At 38.4% G+C, this 17,071-nt stretch overlaps 1 protein-coding gene across 4 annotated transcripts in view; it reads left to right on the top strand.

Annotated features, from left to right (window-relative positions):
* NEDD4 (NEDD4 E3 ubiquitin protein ligase) overlaps window positions 1-17,071 on the top strand; it is a 119,800-nt gene that overhangs the window by 27,974 nt on the left and 74,755 nt on the right. For all 4 annotated transcript variants that reach the window (XM_045822320.1, XM_045822321.1, XM_045822324.1 and 1 more), the window contains one exon: window positions 16,556-16,609. In XM_045822320.1, the coding sequence (XP_045678276.1) occupies window positions 16,556-16,609 (54 nt within the window). The remainder of the gene's footprint in view (window positions 1-16,555; window positions 16,610-17,071) is intronic.

The following is a 17,071-nucleotide window of genomic DNA, read 5'->3' as shown; positions in this document are numbered from 1 at the left end:
TATAATTAAAGTAGGAATCAATAACACAAATTTATCTGAAAAATCCCCAAATACTTGGAAGTTAACACACTTCTAAATAACCCATGGATCAGATAAGAATCTCCAGGGAAATTAAAAATATTTTAACAGCATGAAATAAAAATACATCAAAGTTTGTAGAATATAACTAAAGCAGTGCTTAGAGGGAAACATATAGCATTACATTACATTAGAAAAGAAGAAAGATCTTGGGCAATTGATCTAAGTTTCCACTTAGAAAGTGGCATCATTCCAGAACCTATAGCCATTAAATGGATGACACGGGCCACTGTGAACAACTCTGTTCCCCTATTCATTGGCTTAGATGAAATGGACCAGTTCCTTTAAAGACACGTGCTACCAAACTTTTAAGAAATAAATTACCTGAAAATTCCTGTGTCTCTTCAAGAATTGCGTTTGAAGTTAAAAACCTCCCAACAAAGAAAACTTCAGTCCCAGATGGTTTCTCTGTTAAATTCTACGACACATTTAAGGAATAAATAATTTCAATTTCTACATGATGTCTTTCTGAAAATAGGAGGGAACACATCCCAATTCATTCATGACACCAGCATTACCCTGATACCAAACCAGACAAAGACTTTATAAGAAGATAAATTGCAGCCCTGGCTAGTGTGGCTCAGTTGGTTGGAGTATTGTCTCATATACCAAAAAGTCATGGGTTTGATTCTTGGTCAGGGTACATACCTAGGGCTTCACAATTGCAGGTTTGGCTCTCCATTGAGGTGCATGCAAGAGGCAGCCAATTAATGTTTCTCTCTCATTTGATGTTTCTCTCTCTCTCTTCCTCCTTTCCCCTGTCTCTAAAATCAATAAGCATGTCCTCAGGTGAGGATAAAAAAAAAGAAGATATAATTGTAGACCATTCATTAACCCTCATGACCATAGCCATTTTTGTGGTAAGTACTAAATTGTATACCTTCTGTTCCAAAAGGGCCAGAAATTTGTCCTGCAATTACTTCTGGGTATAAGTTTGCCTTTCTTATCTGCAGAATCTCATCCAGCACAACTCTCTGGGGGCTTATACAATGTGTGTTCCATAGGGATGGAAATCCACACATTTTATCCTTCCAAGGGACCCAATTCACAGAGAAGGAGGTTCAGGAATGAGTCCTTGACCGTGGGATCCATTGGTTATATCACCTGCCACACCATCCAGAAGCAGGAAGCCTCACAGAGCTGGGATGGCTTACTGAAAGCACAACTGAAGCACCACTGTGGAGACAGTACTCTGCAGAGATGGGATATAGTTTATTCATTAAACCAGAGACCTCCATATAGGGCTATGTTCACAACAGAAAATATACATGGGTCCAGGAACAAAGGAGTAGAAGTAGGAGTGGCCCCATTTACCATTATTGCCGAAGACCTCGTGGAGGACTATGTGCTTCTCATCCCTGGAACTCTGGGCTCTGCTGAGTTAGAGATCCAGCTCCCCAAAAGGAGCACACTTTCCAGTGGACATAGCAAGGGTCCTATCAAACCAGTCCAAGGCTGCTGTGAGGGCACTCTGGACTTGTATTCAGGAAACAGCAAGAAAGTGGGGCTATTATTTGGTGGACCTTACAGGTAGAGTCATTCCCCAGGATCTATCTGATTTCTGCAGGGATCAGACTAGAGAATTAAATGAACATTCATATTCTTTAGGTCTTTTCTGGTGGTACTTACTGCTAACATTCCCATCAGGCTGCAATATTTTTGTTTTTTAAACTTTTTTGGGATATAATTCACATAACATCCAAATTGCTCAAAGTATACAGTTCAGTTGTTTTTAGTGTACAGTACTGTGCAGCCATCACCAAAATCATTTTGCAAACATTTTCATCACTCCCAAAAAGAAACTGCATACACACAAGCTGTCACCATTTTTTCCCATAACACCTGCCCCTCCCACACAACCACTAATCTACTCCTGTCTCTTAGATTCACTTATTTTGTACATGTTGTATAAATGGTATCATACAGCATGTGGTCCTTTGTGTCTAACTTTTTTCACTTAGCATAATGTTTTTAAGGTTTAATCATGTTACAGCATGTATCAGTACATCATTTCTTTTTATTGCCAAACACTTTTCCATTGTATGGATAACCATACTTTACTTACCTATGTATCAGTTGATGGACATCTGGGCTCTTTCCACTTTTTAACTATGATGAATAATGGTGCTATGAACATAACTTGTATACAAGTTTTTGTGTGATATAGATTTTCACTTGGAGAGGTATATACCTATATGTGGGATTTCTGGACCATATAAGGAGCTGCCAAACAGTTTTCCAAAGTGGCTGTACCACATTACATTCCCACCAACAGTGGTTGAGAGTGGTTGAGATTTTTAATACCTGTTATTTTCTGTCTTTTTATTATAGCCCTCCTTGTGGGTGTGAAGTGACATCTAAATGTGGTTTTGATTTGCATTTTCTTATTATTGTTTAGTTGCAATTGTCCCGCCTTTTTCTCCATTGCTCACCCCTACCCTGTCCCTCATCCCCGCTCCTACAGTCAGTGCTCCCCATCATCCATGCCTATGAGTCCTCTATTCATGTTCCTCTGCTTGCCCTTTCCCCTTCTTTCCTCCATTATCCCCCTTCCTCCTTCCCTCTGGTCACTGTCAGTTTGTTCTATATTTCTAAGTCTCTGCTTCTGTTGTGCTCATTTGTTTGTTTTGTTGACTAGATTACACTTATAGGTGAGATTGTATGGTATTTGTCTTTTACCACCTGGCTTATTTCACTTAGCATAATGCTCTTCAGTTCCATCCATGCTGTCTGGAATGGTAGAGTTCCTTCTTTCTTTTTGCTGCCTAGTATTCCATTATGTAAAGGTACCACAGTTTTTTTATCCATTCATTTACTAATGGGCACTGAGGCTGTTTCCAGTACTTGGCTATTGTAAATTGTGTTGCTATGAACATTTGGGTGCATAGGTTCTTTGGAATTGGTGATTCAGGATTCTTTGGGTACACTCCCAACAATGGAATTGCTGGATCGAAAGGCAGTTCCATCTTTAGTTTTTTGAGGAAATTCCATATTGTTTTCCACAGTGGCTGTACCAGTCTGCATTTCCACCAAGAGTGCCCTAGGGTTCCTTTTTCTCTACAACCTTGCCAGCACTTGTTTGTTGATTTATTAATGATGACCATTCTAACTGGTATGAAGTGGTATCTCATTGTGATTTTAATTTGCATCTCTCTGATGGCTAGTGATGTTGAGCATTTTTTCATGTGTCTGTGGGCCCTTTGTATGTCCTCCTTAGAGAAGTATCTGTTCAGGTCCTTTGCCCATTTTTTAATTGCATTGATTTGCATTTTCTTATGCTTAAGGACATTGAGCATCTTTTCACAAGCTTACTTTCCAGTTGTATATATTCCTTGGAGAAATGTCTGTTCAGATCTTTTGCCCATTTTACAATTGGGTTATTTGTCTTTTTGTTATTAAGGTGTAGCTCTTTATATTTCTAAATTACAAGTTTCTTGTCAGAGACGTGATTTGCAGAAACTTTCTTCATTCTGTAGGCTATCCTTTAATGTTATTAATGGTGTCCCTTCAAGCACAAAAGTTTTAAATTTTGATTAAAAATTAGCTATTTTTCTATTGTTTATCTATTGTTCTCTTTTATTGCTTGTGCTTTGTTGTCATTTCTAATCAATGTTGTTTTAGATTTACTATCTTAAACAGAGATAGGACAGTTCAGAGGCTTCCCCTTGGCCTTCTTATTATGGGTTCTTAACACACAAGCCATCGTGGTGGTGGTAGTGAGGGGACCCAACTTCCAGTACGTCAATCCCAATTTTACACTTGAAAATTGGGGAAATGACTCTGGGTGGACCCACAGACCCAGTGGACTCTGTATAAGCTGAACTTTAGCCAGGCCTCCATTTATTCTCTGGTCCCTGCAAGTCCTTGCTCTAGTAGGGAAGCTGTGATGCTTTGGGTTTCTAGGTGTCAACACAGATCCTGTTTCCAACAGTCCTCAGTTTGTCTGAGTATTCATTTTCCCCTGTATACAGTCCACCCAAGTAAATGGCCATAGTCCTTTTGGAGGAGGAGGAGAGATCATTACAACATATACTTACTGAAGTGAGGCAGAGCCCTCCTTCTAAGGACTAGGTCACTTCTTTAGTAAATGGGCTTTTGATCAGACTGTTGGCTCAGGTTGAGGAGTAGGACAAGGGATTGTGATTTTTTAATTAGGGAAACTGTCCTTAGCTATTCACTTCTCTACTGTTGTCTTCTCATGCTTGTACATATCAATCCTCATTGCACCTTCATTGGCCACCAGCTTGTTCTGCCCCTGGGGATGCTGTGCTCTGTACTCTGCAGCTCAAGTCAGGTCTGCTTCACTGTCCCTCTAATCTGTCTGCTCATTACAATAATTGCAGCGCCTTGATTCTGGCAGTGAAATGCCATCAGCTGGGCTCTATTACTGGAGATAGGGAGGATCATCTCTTTGCACGACTATTTAGGAGCCCAGCTCTGTGACCCCTTCTCTCACCATTAGTTCCTAGCATGCCAAAGAGAGCCACCACTGCACTTCTTGGTGGTGCTGCTGCCCCTGTCTTTGGCACATGCCTGATCACTGTGGTTAATGGTGTGTCCTCTGGGCATAAAAATCTGTAGGTATTTTGGCCTCATTTCTCTCTCTCTCTCTCTCTCTCACACACACACACACACACACACACACACACACTCACACACTCACACATCATGAGGCCAAATATATATTTCATTCTAGTATGGACACTTTCATGGACCTTTTAATACTTCTACCATCTGCCAGGGCAACTCAGGCATTTATACTTGGCTCATTATTTTTTCAGGTTTCTAGGAGCCACCCTAGCAGTAAGTTTGGCTCATCTCATGGGGTCCACAGCAGGATATTAAATCCCAAGTCAGTGAAATCTTGCCTATCCAGTCTTATGCTTCTGTTCCTTTGATCAAGTACTATTGTCTCAGGGGTTCTTGGGCTCCTACTAGTGCGTGCTCTTTAATTCTTGAAGCTGCTTCCAAATGTAATAATCTCTTTCATCGTACATCAGGCCCAGCTGGGTTTTGCTGGAATTTAACACTGGTTATTATTATCTTGGTAGTCAGAAGAGAAGTTAGAGGAACTCCTGAGGAGAGACCCCTTTTCCTTGTGGAGAGGAAGCCTCAACAGTATCTCCCTGCATGGGGGAGGTGCTAGCTCTTACTACAGAAGGATGGGCTACTCTGCCAGCTCTGAGGGTTAGGGATTTACAGAACTAAAACCTCAGGAGTGTTCACCCAGATCCTCCCATTTCACATGTCAGGGTCCCAGGTTTTCTCAGCCAGGGTTCTGGCTTGAACATATTAGACCTGCAGGGGCTGAACGTTTAAATGTCTGTGAGCTCTGCATCTCTGTCACATTTGAGGCTGCTCCTCAGTTGTGTCCTCTTTTCTACTCTAGGAGGTGCAGTCCTCTTTCTCAGATACCAAAGAGTCCCTCTGTCTCACATATTTAACCTTTAGTTTTTTGACTATCCTTAATTTCTCATTATCTCTCTGTAAGTCGGTGACACAGTGTAGCAGTAACTAGCCATTGTTTTTGTAGGCATCGTTATCCCTATATCTTTCAAGTGCCTTAAATATCACACTGGCAAGCATGTTCCTCTCCACCAGGACATATTCCTGGGACATCACTGGAGAAATCTTTAGGAACTGGGCCACCATCTTATTGGGACTTTGTGTCCCACATTACAGCTCAGAATGGGGAGGGGAACTCCTGGTCTGCCAGGTGAACTTGGGCTGGTCCTAAAACCCCACTACCCATACCCCGTCAGTGTTGGCTTGAGCCCTGTAAGAGACAGACATCAAGATGGGATTAAATATGAAGGTCAAAGATGGAGGATGTACAGATGGGGAGAGCCTTCTCATCATAATGGAGGCCTAACGCCTATGCAAGGAGAGGTGTGAAAAGACTGGAGAGGAAAAGACTTACACTGCAGCTACATTCTGAGAAAGTCTCATCCAGGCTGACAGAGAGTTTCCTAGCAGAGGTTGTCTGTTAGAGAAGTCCTGTGTTGGGCAAGAATGGCCAGGCTGTTGAAACCCCACTGTGTCCAGCCTTCAGTAGCAAGAAAGGAGAACACAATGGGTAGATGCAAAGATGCACGATCAACTAGGAGCTGCCAATCAACTATGCGGGTTCTCTTGAAAGAGATCTGAAGGAGATCGGAGTAGCTCAACTCTGGCTATTACAATTGTGATGTTTAAGGATGTATGTTATAATCCTCAGAGCAGCTACTAAGAAATTGAAACAAAATTATAGGTAAAAACCTAATAAAAGAAGTGAAATAGAATACCAAGAAGTACTTGAATAATATTGTTAAGGGAAGAAAAGAGGAATAAAGACAAATAGGACAAAAATAGAATGATGACAGTCATAAAGCTAGCCATCTCAATAATTTTTTAAAAAATAAGATTCAACTATATGCTATTTACAGAAGATACAAACTGAGTAAAAAGACATGGACCTGTTAAAAGGAAAAGTACAGAAAAAGATTTATCATGCAAACATGAAGCTGAAAAATCCCAAATGAAACCCTCATGTGTCTGTATCAAAATTAGATGAAGTAGACTTCAGGATGAAGAATATTTCCAAAGACAAAGAGGCATAATACATGATTATAAAAGGGCTTATTTACCAAGAAGACATACAACCCTAAATTTGTATGCACCTAACAAAAGAGCTTTAGAATTATGAAGCAAAATTGACAGAACTAAATAGAGGAATAAATAAATCCAGAGTAGTTAAAGATTTTGTTACTTCTCTCTGAGTATGCTAAAACAACCAGACAGAAAAACTTAGTAGGTACATAAAAGATTTGAAAAACACTGTAGGTAAATTTAACCTATTTGGCATGTAGAGAACATTACATCTAATATCTGAAAAATAGACATTTTTATATGTCCATGGAACATCTACGAGGAGACACCATATATAAGGCCATAAAACATGTTTGAATGCATTTTAAAAGGTTGAGATGCAACAGAGTATATTCTCTGACTACAATAGAGTTAAGATAGAATTCAGCAACACAAATATACCTGGAAAACCCACAAATACTTGGAAATTAAGCAACATTTTAAATAAGCTATAGATAAAGAAGAAATCATAAGAAAAGTTAGAAAACATTTTAATTGATAAAGCATAACATATCAAAATATGAGATAAGCTAATTCAGTGCTTAGAGAAAAATTTGCACCTTTATATACAGAAGAAAAAAGATTTAAAAGTCAGTGATCTGAGTTTCTACTCTAAGCAGAAAAAAAATAGAGGGAAGGAAATAAGAATGGAAAATAATGAAATGGAAAAAGAAGAGAAAATAAATGAAATTGAAGTGATTCTTTGGTACATCTTGCTGGTCCAAACATGAGAGGGGAAAAAACTGAAATAACCAGTGTAAGGAATGAAAAAAATCCTATAGACAAAAAATAAATCAGGTAATATTATGAATGACTTGATGGCAATAATTTTAACAACTTAGCTAAAATGATAAAAAACTTTAAAGGCTAAAAACTTAGCAAAACCAATATGAATAGAAGTAGAAAATATAGGTATCTGTTAGAGGAATTAAAATTGTAATTAAAATTTTTAATTTTAATAAATATTTATTTAGAGGGGAAAGGAGGGAGAAACAGAGGCAGAGAAACACTGATGTGAGAAATATTGATTGGTAGCCTCTCGTATGCATCTGACCAGGGATACAACCTATAACCCAGGTACATGCTCTGAACTGGGAATGAAACTGGTGGTCTTTAGCTTTGTGAGATGATGCCCAACCAACTGAGCCACACTGGTCAGGGAGAAAATATTTAAAAAAAAATTAAAACTATAACTAAAAATCTTCCCATTACTTTTTATCTTGAGTTCTGATTAGAAAGGATGCTCGAAATTCAGTGCTACTTATTTTTGAAGAGATTTTATTTATTTTTAGAGAGATGGGGAGGGAGGGAGAAAAAGGGGGAGTGAAACATCAAACATCAGTGTGTGGTTGCCTCTAGTGCACCTCCTTCTGGGGACATGGCCTGCAATCCAGGCATGTGCCCTGACTGGGAATCGAACCAGTGATGCTTAGGTTTGCAGATCTGTGCTCAATCCACTGAGCTACACTGGCCAGGGTCAGTACTACTTTTGAATTAAAGATGCTGTCACAAAAATAAGAAAGAAGGTCATTTGTAAATGATAAACCAGGTTCAGGACTCTACTGCTTTTTAAAAAAATGTATTTTAGAGAGAGGAAGGGCGAGAGAGAGAGAAAGAGACATCAATGTGAGAGAGAAACATTGGTTGGCTGCCTTCCATATGTGCCCCAACTGGGAATCAAAGCCACAACCTAGGTATGTGCCCTGACTGGGAATCTAACTGACAGCCTTTGGGTGTACAGGACAATGCTCCAACTAACTGAACCAACCGGCCAGGGTAGGACTCGAATGCCTTTTATTCATTGTTTCTTCTACCATAATTTTGCTATTACCAAGTGTTCTAGCCAACACTACTTTATTCTGGAACCATAGGCAGTGCATTTATATCTATCAGAATTTTGCAAATGTATTGCAGAGATAACTAGATAAATTTGAATGGATCAGTGTTAATTCATCACAACTAGATAAAGAACGGAAAATACGTGGTGACTTAGTACTTTCTGTACAAAGGACATTATTCTGTACAACGTATGGGCCCCTACTTTCCCCTTTGTCACTTATTATTTATACTTAGCACAAAATGTTTTCAATTGAATGTGTTCACATAATGTCAATTGAGCCCTGGCTGGCATAGCTCAGTGGATTGAGCGCGGGCTGCGAACCAAAGCATCACAGGTTTGATTCCCAGTCAGGGCACATACCTGGGTTGCAGGCCATGGCCCCCAGCAACTGCACATTGATGTTTCTCTCTCTCTTTCTCCCTCCCTTCCTTCTCTAAAAATAAATAAATAAAAATCTTTAAAAAATATCTGTTGAGATAATATACCACAGTAAAAACTTGATTATTGGGCATTTGGCCAAGTGGAAATTGTGGTCAGAGTTGACAAGAACCTTTGTATCTCTCAGAAAACATTGAAGCTCAAAGGAAGTTTTTCTGGAGGACTGTTATTGTGAGAGACAAACAGAGGACACTCCAAATTGAAATTAGTGCTCAACAGCAAATTACAGCAAAACCTACATGTATAGTTGATCACATGAGACCAGAGGAGACAAATGACAGGCTGAAAAAAAGTCACCCCAGGTGCGATGTACACATTATGTACTCTGCATAAGTGCAATGCACGAATGTACGAAGAGGGCAGCCCACTCCATTCCCTCTATTCTCCTGGTGCTGGCATTGTATCTTTAGCATCCATGCTCCTCATGTAATATTTACATAATGTGTGTGTGTGTTCATGTGTATATTTGTATTATATTACAGAACAATGTAACTTGTATATAATAGGTATTTTTATAAAGAGAAATAAAAATCAGCCATAATTTAATCTTCATAAAACCACCACTGATTGTGTGATCTTCTGGCATTTTTGTCAATATATTTATATTCCTCCACCTGTATACACAGTTAGTGTGATATTTTTCTATGCTCATGTCACAGGTGCTTTGCTAATGCTGGTTAATGATATGGCTACAGTCCTCACCTTCAATGAAGCTTACTGTCTACTGTGGAGCCCTATGAACAAATTTCTCAAATAATTACCAGTGTGCTCAGCATCATGAAAGGAAAAAAAAAATAGATGTTAGGGAGTAACTATCAGGAGGTTATTAGGGAATTTAGGGGATTTCCTAGATCTAGGAGACTAAGGAAAGGTCCTCAGAGGAAGTGTATCATTTAGGATGCTTTCAGCTTCAAGTGACAGGTTTCAGGTAATAGTTAATGTTGTCTTGTAAACAATAGGTGCATTTATTATCTCTAATCACAAAAAGGATCATAGAGGATGGGTGGTAACTGCAGCAGCAGGGTGGGGTCACATCTGATCCAGTCTCCCTGGGATTCTCTGGCTTCCTGTTCGTGGTCCCAAGATGCTTGAGACAGTTCCAACTATGACAGCCTCATTTGATGATGTCCAGAGGCAGAAATGGAGAGTTTTCCCTTGTGTTTCTCTTAAAACTTTTCCAAAAGTTCCCACAGGAGACTTTGATGCATATGTCTCAGGCCAAACTGTATCATGTGCTTACTTCTAACCTCGTCCTTGGTAAGGAGGTTGGAGTTACTCTGAGGCTTAAAGGAATCAGGATTCAGCCCCTGGGGGTGGAGAGAGGCTGTCGACCCTGACACACCTTCCAGAATTTGAATGAAATCAGAATTCTGTTGGCTAGGGAGAAGGGGGGCACCCCATGAATAAAGCACTAAGTAAATTATGCACCTCCATACAATGAAATCCACATTGGCTCTTTAATGTTTTAATTTTTTTCACATCAGCTGTTTTAAAAGACAGATATATATGTACTGACAGAGCATTAGTTTCAAAATATGTTAAAGGAACAAAAGTGCAAAACATTGTGTACATGTTACACCTTTTTGGGGAAAAATAAACATCTAGAAATGCCTTCTCAAATGCTGTTATTTGCAGAAAATACCTCTGGAAGGACCAAAGAAACTGTTTACAATATTTTCTCTGAGTGTGGGACAAGAATAAGAGAAAAATTTATAATTTACTATGTATCTTTTTTACTGTTTGGGTTTTTCTCCCATGGCTGTATGTCTATTTCTTATTTTATTTTTTGAAGTATATTTTATTGATTATGCTATTATAGTTATCATTTGTTTCTCCCCTTTATCCCCCTCCACCCTGTACCCCCCTTCCCACCAGCATCCCCCCCGTTAGTTCGTGTCCATGGGTCATACATATAAGTTCTTTGGCTTTTCCATTTCCTATACTATTCTTAACCTCCCTGTCTATTTTGTACCTACCATTTATACTTCATATTCCCTGTACCTTTTCCCCTATTCCACCCCTCCCCCTCCAACTGGTAACCCTCCATGTGATCTCCTTTTTGTGATTCTTTTCCTGTTCTAGTTGTTTGCTTAGTTTGTTTTTGTTTAAGTTCAATTGTTGGTAGTTGTGAGTTTGTTGTCATATTACTGTTCATATTTTTGATCATTTTCTTTTTCTTAGGTAAGTCCCTTTAACATTTCATATAATAAGGGCTTACTGATGATGAACTCTTTTAACTTGACCTTATCTGGGAAGCACTTTATCTGCCTTTCCATTCTAAATGATTGCTTTGCTGTATACCTATTTTTTAATCCTCACCCAAAGATATATTTATTGATTTTGGAGAGAGAAGAAGGGGGGAGAGAGAGAGAGAAAGAGAAAGAAAGAAACATCAAAGTGAGAGAGAAACATCAATCAGTTGCCTCCCATACTAACCGCAACTGGGGATAGAACCCACAACCTTTTGGTGCATGGGTACAGTGCTTCAACCAACCAAGCAACCTGGCCAGGGCCCATGGTTGTGTAGCTGCAATTTATTTTAAAATTTGTTGGTTATACATAACTATAGATGAACAGAGTAGAAAGACATGAAACAGGTAAATAAAAATTTAAGGTATTTTCTATTAATATAATGCTTTATGATTGGTAAAAATGTTTATTTCATTTAACTTTTTACAGTTTTTATTTTAGAATGTACTTAAAACATATGTCCACACAAAAACTTGTACATCAATGTTCATAGCATTATTATTCATTATAGTAAAAGGTAGAAACAACCCAGATGAACAGACAAATTGGGATGTATACATTCAATTGAATATTATTTGGCTACAAAGAGGAATGAAGTACCAATGCATGTTCCCACATGGGTAAACCTTGAAAACATTATGCTAAGTGAAAGAAGCCAATTATGAAAGACCATATATTGTATGAGTCCACTTACATTAAATTTCTAGAATATGCAAATTTGTGGAGACAGAAAATAGAGGTTGCCTGAGAAAGGGGAGGTTGAGAGGAAATTAGCAGTGACTGCTAAAGGGTATTGCATTTCTCTTTGAGATGATAAAAATGTTTTAAAATTGTAATGGTGGTTGCACACTTTATGAACATACTAAAAACCACTGAATTGTACACTTTCAATGGGTCATTTGTATAGTATGTGAATTATTCCATAATAAAGCTATTTGAAAAAATATGTCTACATTGTTTTTTTTTATGAATCCACCAGCTAAATTTCTAGAAACTTACTTTAGGGTTTTTTTTTAAGATTATTTATTTATTTATTTATTTATTTTTAGAGAGAGGGAAAGAAAGGGAAAAAGAGAGGGAGAAAACATCAATGCGTGGTTACCTCTCACATGTGCCCTGTTGGGGACCTGGCCTGCAACCCAGGCATGTGCCCTGACTGGGAATCAAATCAGCAACCCCCTGGTTTGCAGGCTGGTGCTCAATCCACTGAGCCACACCAGCTAGGGCAGAATATTCATTATTGACATTGAATGGCTACAGTGTCTGCCAGGTACTTTGATAAACACTGAAACTTCTGATTTTTTCCATCAAAATGTTTTTAATGGACTTGTCTCCCTCCCTGTTCTCATGGGGACAATCCCAGGCTGAGCTCTCATCACTCCATGCTGAGTTACTAGACCACAGTCCCTATGGACTCTGGGGGCTCTCTCCAGTCCAATTCATTTTGTGTATCATTTGACAAAAATAATACTTAACGTAGGATCTACGTCATGTCATTTTTCTTTTAAAACCTTCATTTTCTTCCCTGTCAATCAAGTTTTAACCCCTTGTTTGGATTTCAGTGACTTCAGCCTGGCTCTAGCCTAACTAACCAAAATTTTCTTGCCACTTTTTATTTATTTATTTATTTTAAAGGTTTTACTTATTTATTTTTAGAGAGGGGGGAAGAGAGGGAGAAAGAAAGGGAGAGAAACATCAATGTGTGGTTGCCTCTAGTGCACCCCCTACTGGGGACATGGCCAGCAACACAGGCATGTGCTGTGATCTGGGAATCGAATCTGTGATCCCTTGGTTCACAGGCCCACGCTCAATCCACTAAGCTACACCAGCCAGGGCTTCTTGCCACTTTTTAATACAAAAATGTACTTACCCATTTGATTTTCTTAGAGCATACTCATTCTCTTCTTATGCCTTTCCTCATGCCACCACCTTGCTGTGAATGTTCTCTAAACTCTCTTGTCAAATTCTTCCCATCTTTCAAGTCCCAGCTGAAATTTCATCTCCTCCCTCCAAACTTCCTTTACATCTTAGAAAACACTGTTGTCTTACACTATTTTTCTATTCATATGGTGTCTAGCTGTTGACTGGGGCTTCCTTCCTCAGAGTTCCTCCATGGTTACAATATGGCTGTAGGAGTGCCAGCTATCTCATCCAAGTTCTAGGCAGAAAAGAGAAATGCAAAGGGCATGAGGACCATCTGTTCCAGTTGAGACAGCCCTATTTAAAGAGCTTTTCTAGAAGTCCCATCCAATAACTGCTATCACATTGGCCTCCTTGGCCATCCTTAGGTGCAAGGAAATCATTTTTGGATAGAGATATTCAGAGTCTCAATGTTGAATAAGTCCAGAGGGCACTATTCACATGGCAAATGGTACATAAGGTGGAATGGAGTGTTTGATATTTTGTTCTTGGTGATGATGCCATAGTAAACACACATAAAAAGTCATCAAGCTGTATTTTTAAGGTTAGTATACATTATACTATACTAAATATATGTTATACTTCAAAAAAATTATCCCCCTGAGTTTTGCAGTATGGTGCCTCTGGGCACATTGTCACAGGTAATATTAGGGTCATGTTCTCAGATGGGAAGTAGAGTTTATCAAGGCTAGCAATACCTTTGACATGTAAAACTAAGTTTTAAAATATTACAGTGTTCAATGTAATATATTTATCATAGGGAAAAAAATCAACCTAAGTGTGAGAATTTTTTATACATCATCCTGTATTGGCCTGAGTGGGGATATATTGTGTTGGCCAAAAAGGCTGTATGTTTTTTTCCATAAAATAAAAAACGTGTTTTTCATTTTCACCAATAACTTTATTGATTTGGATATTTTGAGTATGTCGGCTATGTCCCATATGATATAACGTTGAGTGTTCTCAATTAATGTCTCTGTTTGATTGTTATCAACTTCAACTGGCCTACCCAACTGTGGGGCATCATCCAGTGAGAAATCTTCAGCACAAAACTTCACAAACCACTTTTGATAAATTCGATCAGTCACAGCACCTTCTCCCTACACTGCACAAATCTTTTTTTGTGTTTCAGCTGCATTTTTACCTTTCCTGAAATAATAAAGCCAAAATTTTTGTATTTTCTTCCATCTTCAAAACTAAAATAGCTACACAAAAATTCACCCATTTTGATGTTTTTTTTTAAATGCATACTACTATGACATTGTCACAATACAATCTAACAAAATTGTTTTGAATGAAGTTCAAGACAACTAAGCACTAATACTGCCATCTTACAGGAAAAAAAACCCGATCTTTTTGGCCAACCCAATATATTTATCATAGGGGAAGTAATTCTAATCCTTTACCTCCTGTATTTGTCCTTTGTTAATCATACAGAATATTTTACTTCTCATAATTCTGGTCACCATATGTGTGGAGGTTATTTTCCCACACCAGGCAATTTTGTGTAACACCAATGGAATGGCTGGCCCACGTTTTAACTCAATTTTGATACTACCTACCTCAGTATAGCATCCGATTCCCCAGGTTAAGGGCTCCGTCCCACAATACTGATCTCAATTCAGACACAATCGAAAAGCATAGGTGCCCAGGTCACCCACAACTTATGCCTGGCTTGGCTACAAATCAGAGGTTCCCCATGACCCCTTCCTCAGGTTCCATTGATTTGCTGTAACAACTCACAGAACTCAGAGAAACACTTACTTGTGTTTGTCAGTTTATTAAAAACACAATAAAGGATGCAGATGAACAGCCAGATGAAGGAATACATAGGGTGAGGTTTGGGAGGGATCTGAGGGCAGGAGCTTCTGTACCTGTGGGGTTGGGGTGCATCACCCTCCCCAGATATGGATGTGTTCAAACCCGTGCTTTTGGGATTTTCATGGAGGCTTTATCACGTGGGCATGATCAATCACAAACTCCATTTTCAGGCCTTTTCCCTTCGCAAGAGAGTAGGGGTTGGAGCTGGAAATTCCAAGCCTCTAATTATGACTTGTTGTTTCTTGTGACCAGCCCTCATCCTGGATCACACCCAGAGTCACCTCATTAGGAAAAAAAACACCCCTACCACCCAGGAAATTGAAGGGTTTTAGGAGCCCCGTATCAGGAATTGAGCCAAAGACTAAATATTAGAACAAAAGACACTCTTAGAGCTGTTACCGCTTAGGAAATGACAAAGGTTTTAGGGGCTCTGGTGCCAGGAACCAGGGCAGAGACCAATATACATGTTTTCTATTATCTTACACATTTTAACTGCTAATATAAAAATTATTAAAGATTTTCTTTTTTTTATATCAAGTCATTTTAAAAATAATTTTTTAATATTTTCATTTACAGTTGATATGTAATATATTAGTTTCAGGTATATAACACAGTGATTAGAAATTTATATAACTTATGAAATGAACATCCTGATAAGTCTAGTACCCATCTGACCCCACACATCAGTATTACAGTATTATTGACTATATTTTCTATTCTGTACTCTATGCATCCATGACTATTTTGTTTGTACTTCTTAATCTTTTCACCTAGTCCTCCAGCCCCCTTCCATCTGGCAGCCATTAATTTGTTCTTTGTGTCAATGAGTTTGTTTGTTTCGTTTATTTTGTGTTTTAGATTCCACATAAAAGTAAAATCATATGGTATTTGTCTTTCTCTGACTTCCTTCAGCTGTTAAGTAGATTTTAACTTATTGAAATATTTCAGTAAAAATAAAAGCATCAGCTATGAAAAATAAAATACTGCATTTTAATTTTTACTCATGTATAAAATATAAACAATAAGTAAAAACTCAGTTTATATTTTTTGACTACTCCTGTATTTTTTATAGTAGAAGCAACAAATTCCTTTATCAAATCAGTACTAAAAGGATTCAGACACAAATTACCATAAAATCAACATCTATTTTGGATAGTTTTAACCTGATAAATAAAAAGTGAGTAAATAAAATTGATAATAAGAAGTTTAAGTCTATTCTATATTTATAAGTGCTGGAAAATATTTAAATAGTTTTTGAAATGTTATTTTACTTCCTTTCATCCTATTTTAGAAAAAATTGGAAAAATGAGCGACCAAGTCCACTTTGCTGTTACAATAAAGTCATTAGAAAATAGGTGACTTGTGACTGGTCTGCTTTTGTATTAAGTATCACATGTAGTTTAAATATCTTGTAGGGACAACTAATAGAATAAACAAGAATAAAATATAGAATTGATCCAGAAAAAAATTCTTATAAAGAACAGGAATTAGGAAATGGCAACATTTTCAGGCATTTATTCTCAGTCTCTGTGGGTTGCTGTTCACTTGTTTTTAAAGAAAGCCTGTGTTTCTTTTACTTAGGTTCATCCCCAGGAGCACCGGCTTCTTTTTGAAGTATTTGATGAAAATCGATTGGTAAGTTACATTGTACTTGTGAGAAATAGGAAGCAAGGTATACTTCAGCAAAGCAGCAAGGAAAGGGGGTTTGGGAACCTGTGACATGAGAGATGATTTGGGGGTGGTTATGGAGACCCTGGGTAGATTCTGCTTATTTCTGTCCTTCCATTCTCCTCCGAGGCGCCTCTCCTGATGGTCAGTTCTCACTGGATTACAAGGTCTTACTCAAAGCCTGTTATGACAGGAGATGACAGGAAACCCAGCCTCTTTGTCTTGCCTTCCCTCATTCTCATCCATGTACCCTGGTTGGTGGTCCAGAGTGTCTTTGGTTGTGCCTCCTCACTCCAGTGGATTTTGGGGGGTTACCTGTATCCAGTTGTAACAACCCATCTACCCTCTAATCCCCACTCTTCTATAGAGGAAAGCTATCCTCTGTACATCAATAAAATAAAGTCCTCTAAAAGATCAGCAGCTCTTAGA

This window comes from Phyllostomus hastatus, unplaced genomic scaffold (genome assembly GCF_019186645.2).
Source record: "Phyllostomus hastatus isolate PE091 unplaced genomic scaffold, TTU_PhHast_1.1 phas_scaffold_501, whole genome shotgun sequence".
Lineage (NCBI taxonomy): Eukaryota > Metazoa > Chordata > Mammalia > Chiroptera > Phyllostomidae > Phyllostomus > Phyllostomus hastatus.
This window is presented reverse-complemented; position numbering and strand designations above follow the sequence as displayed.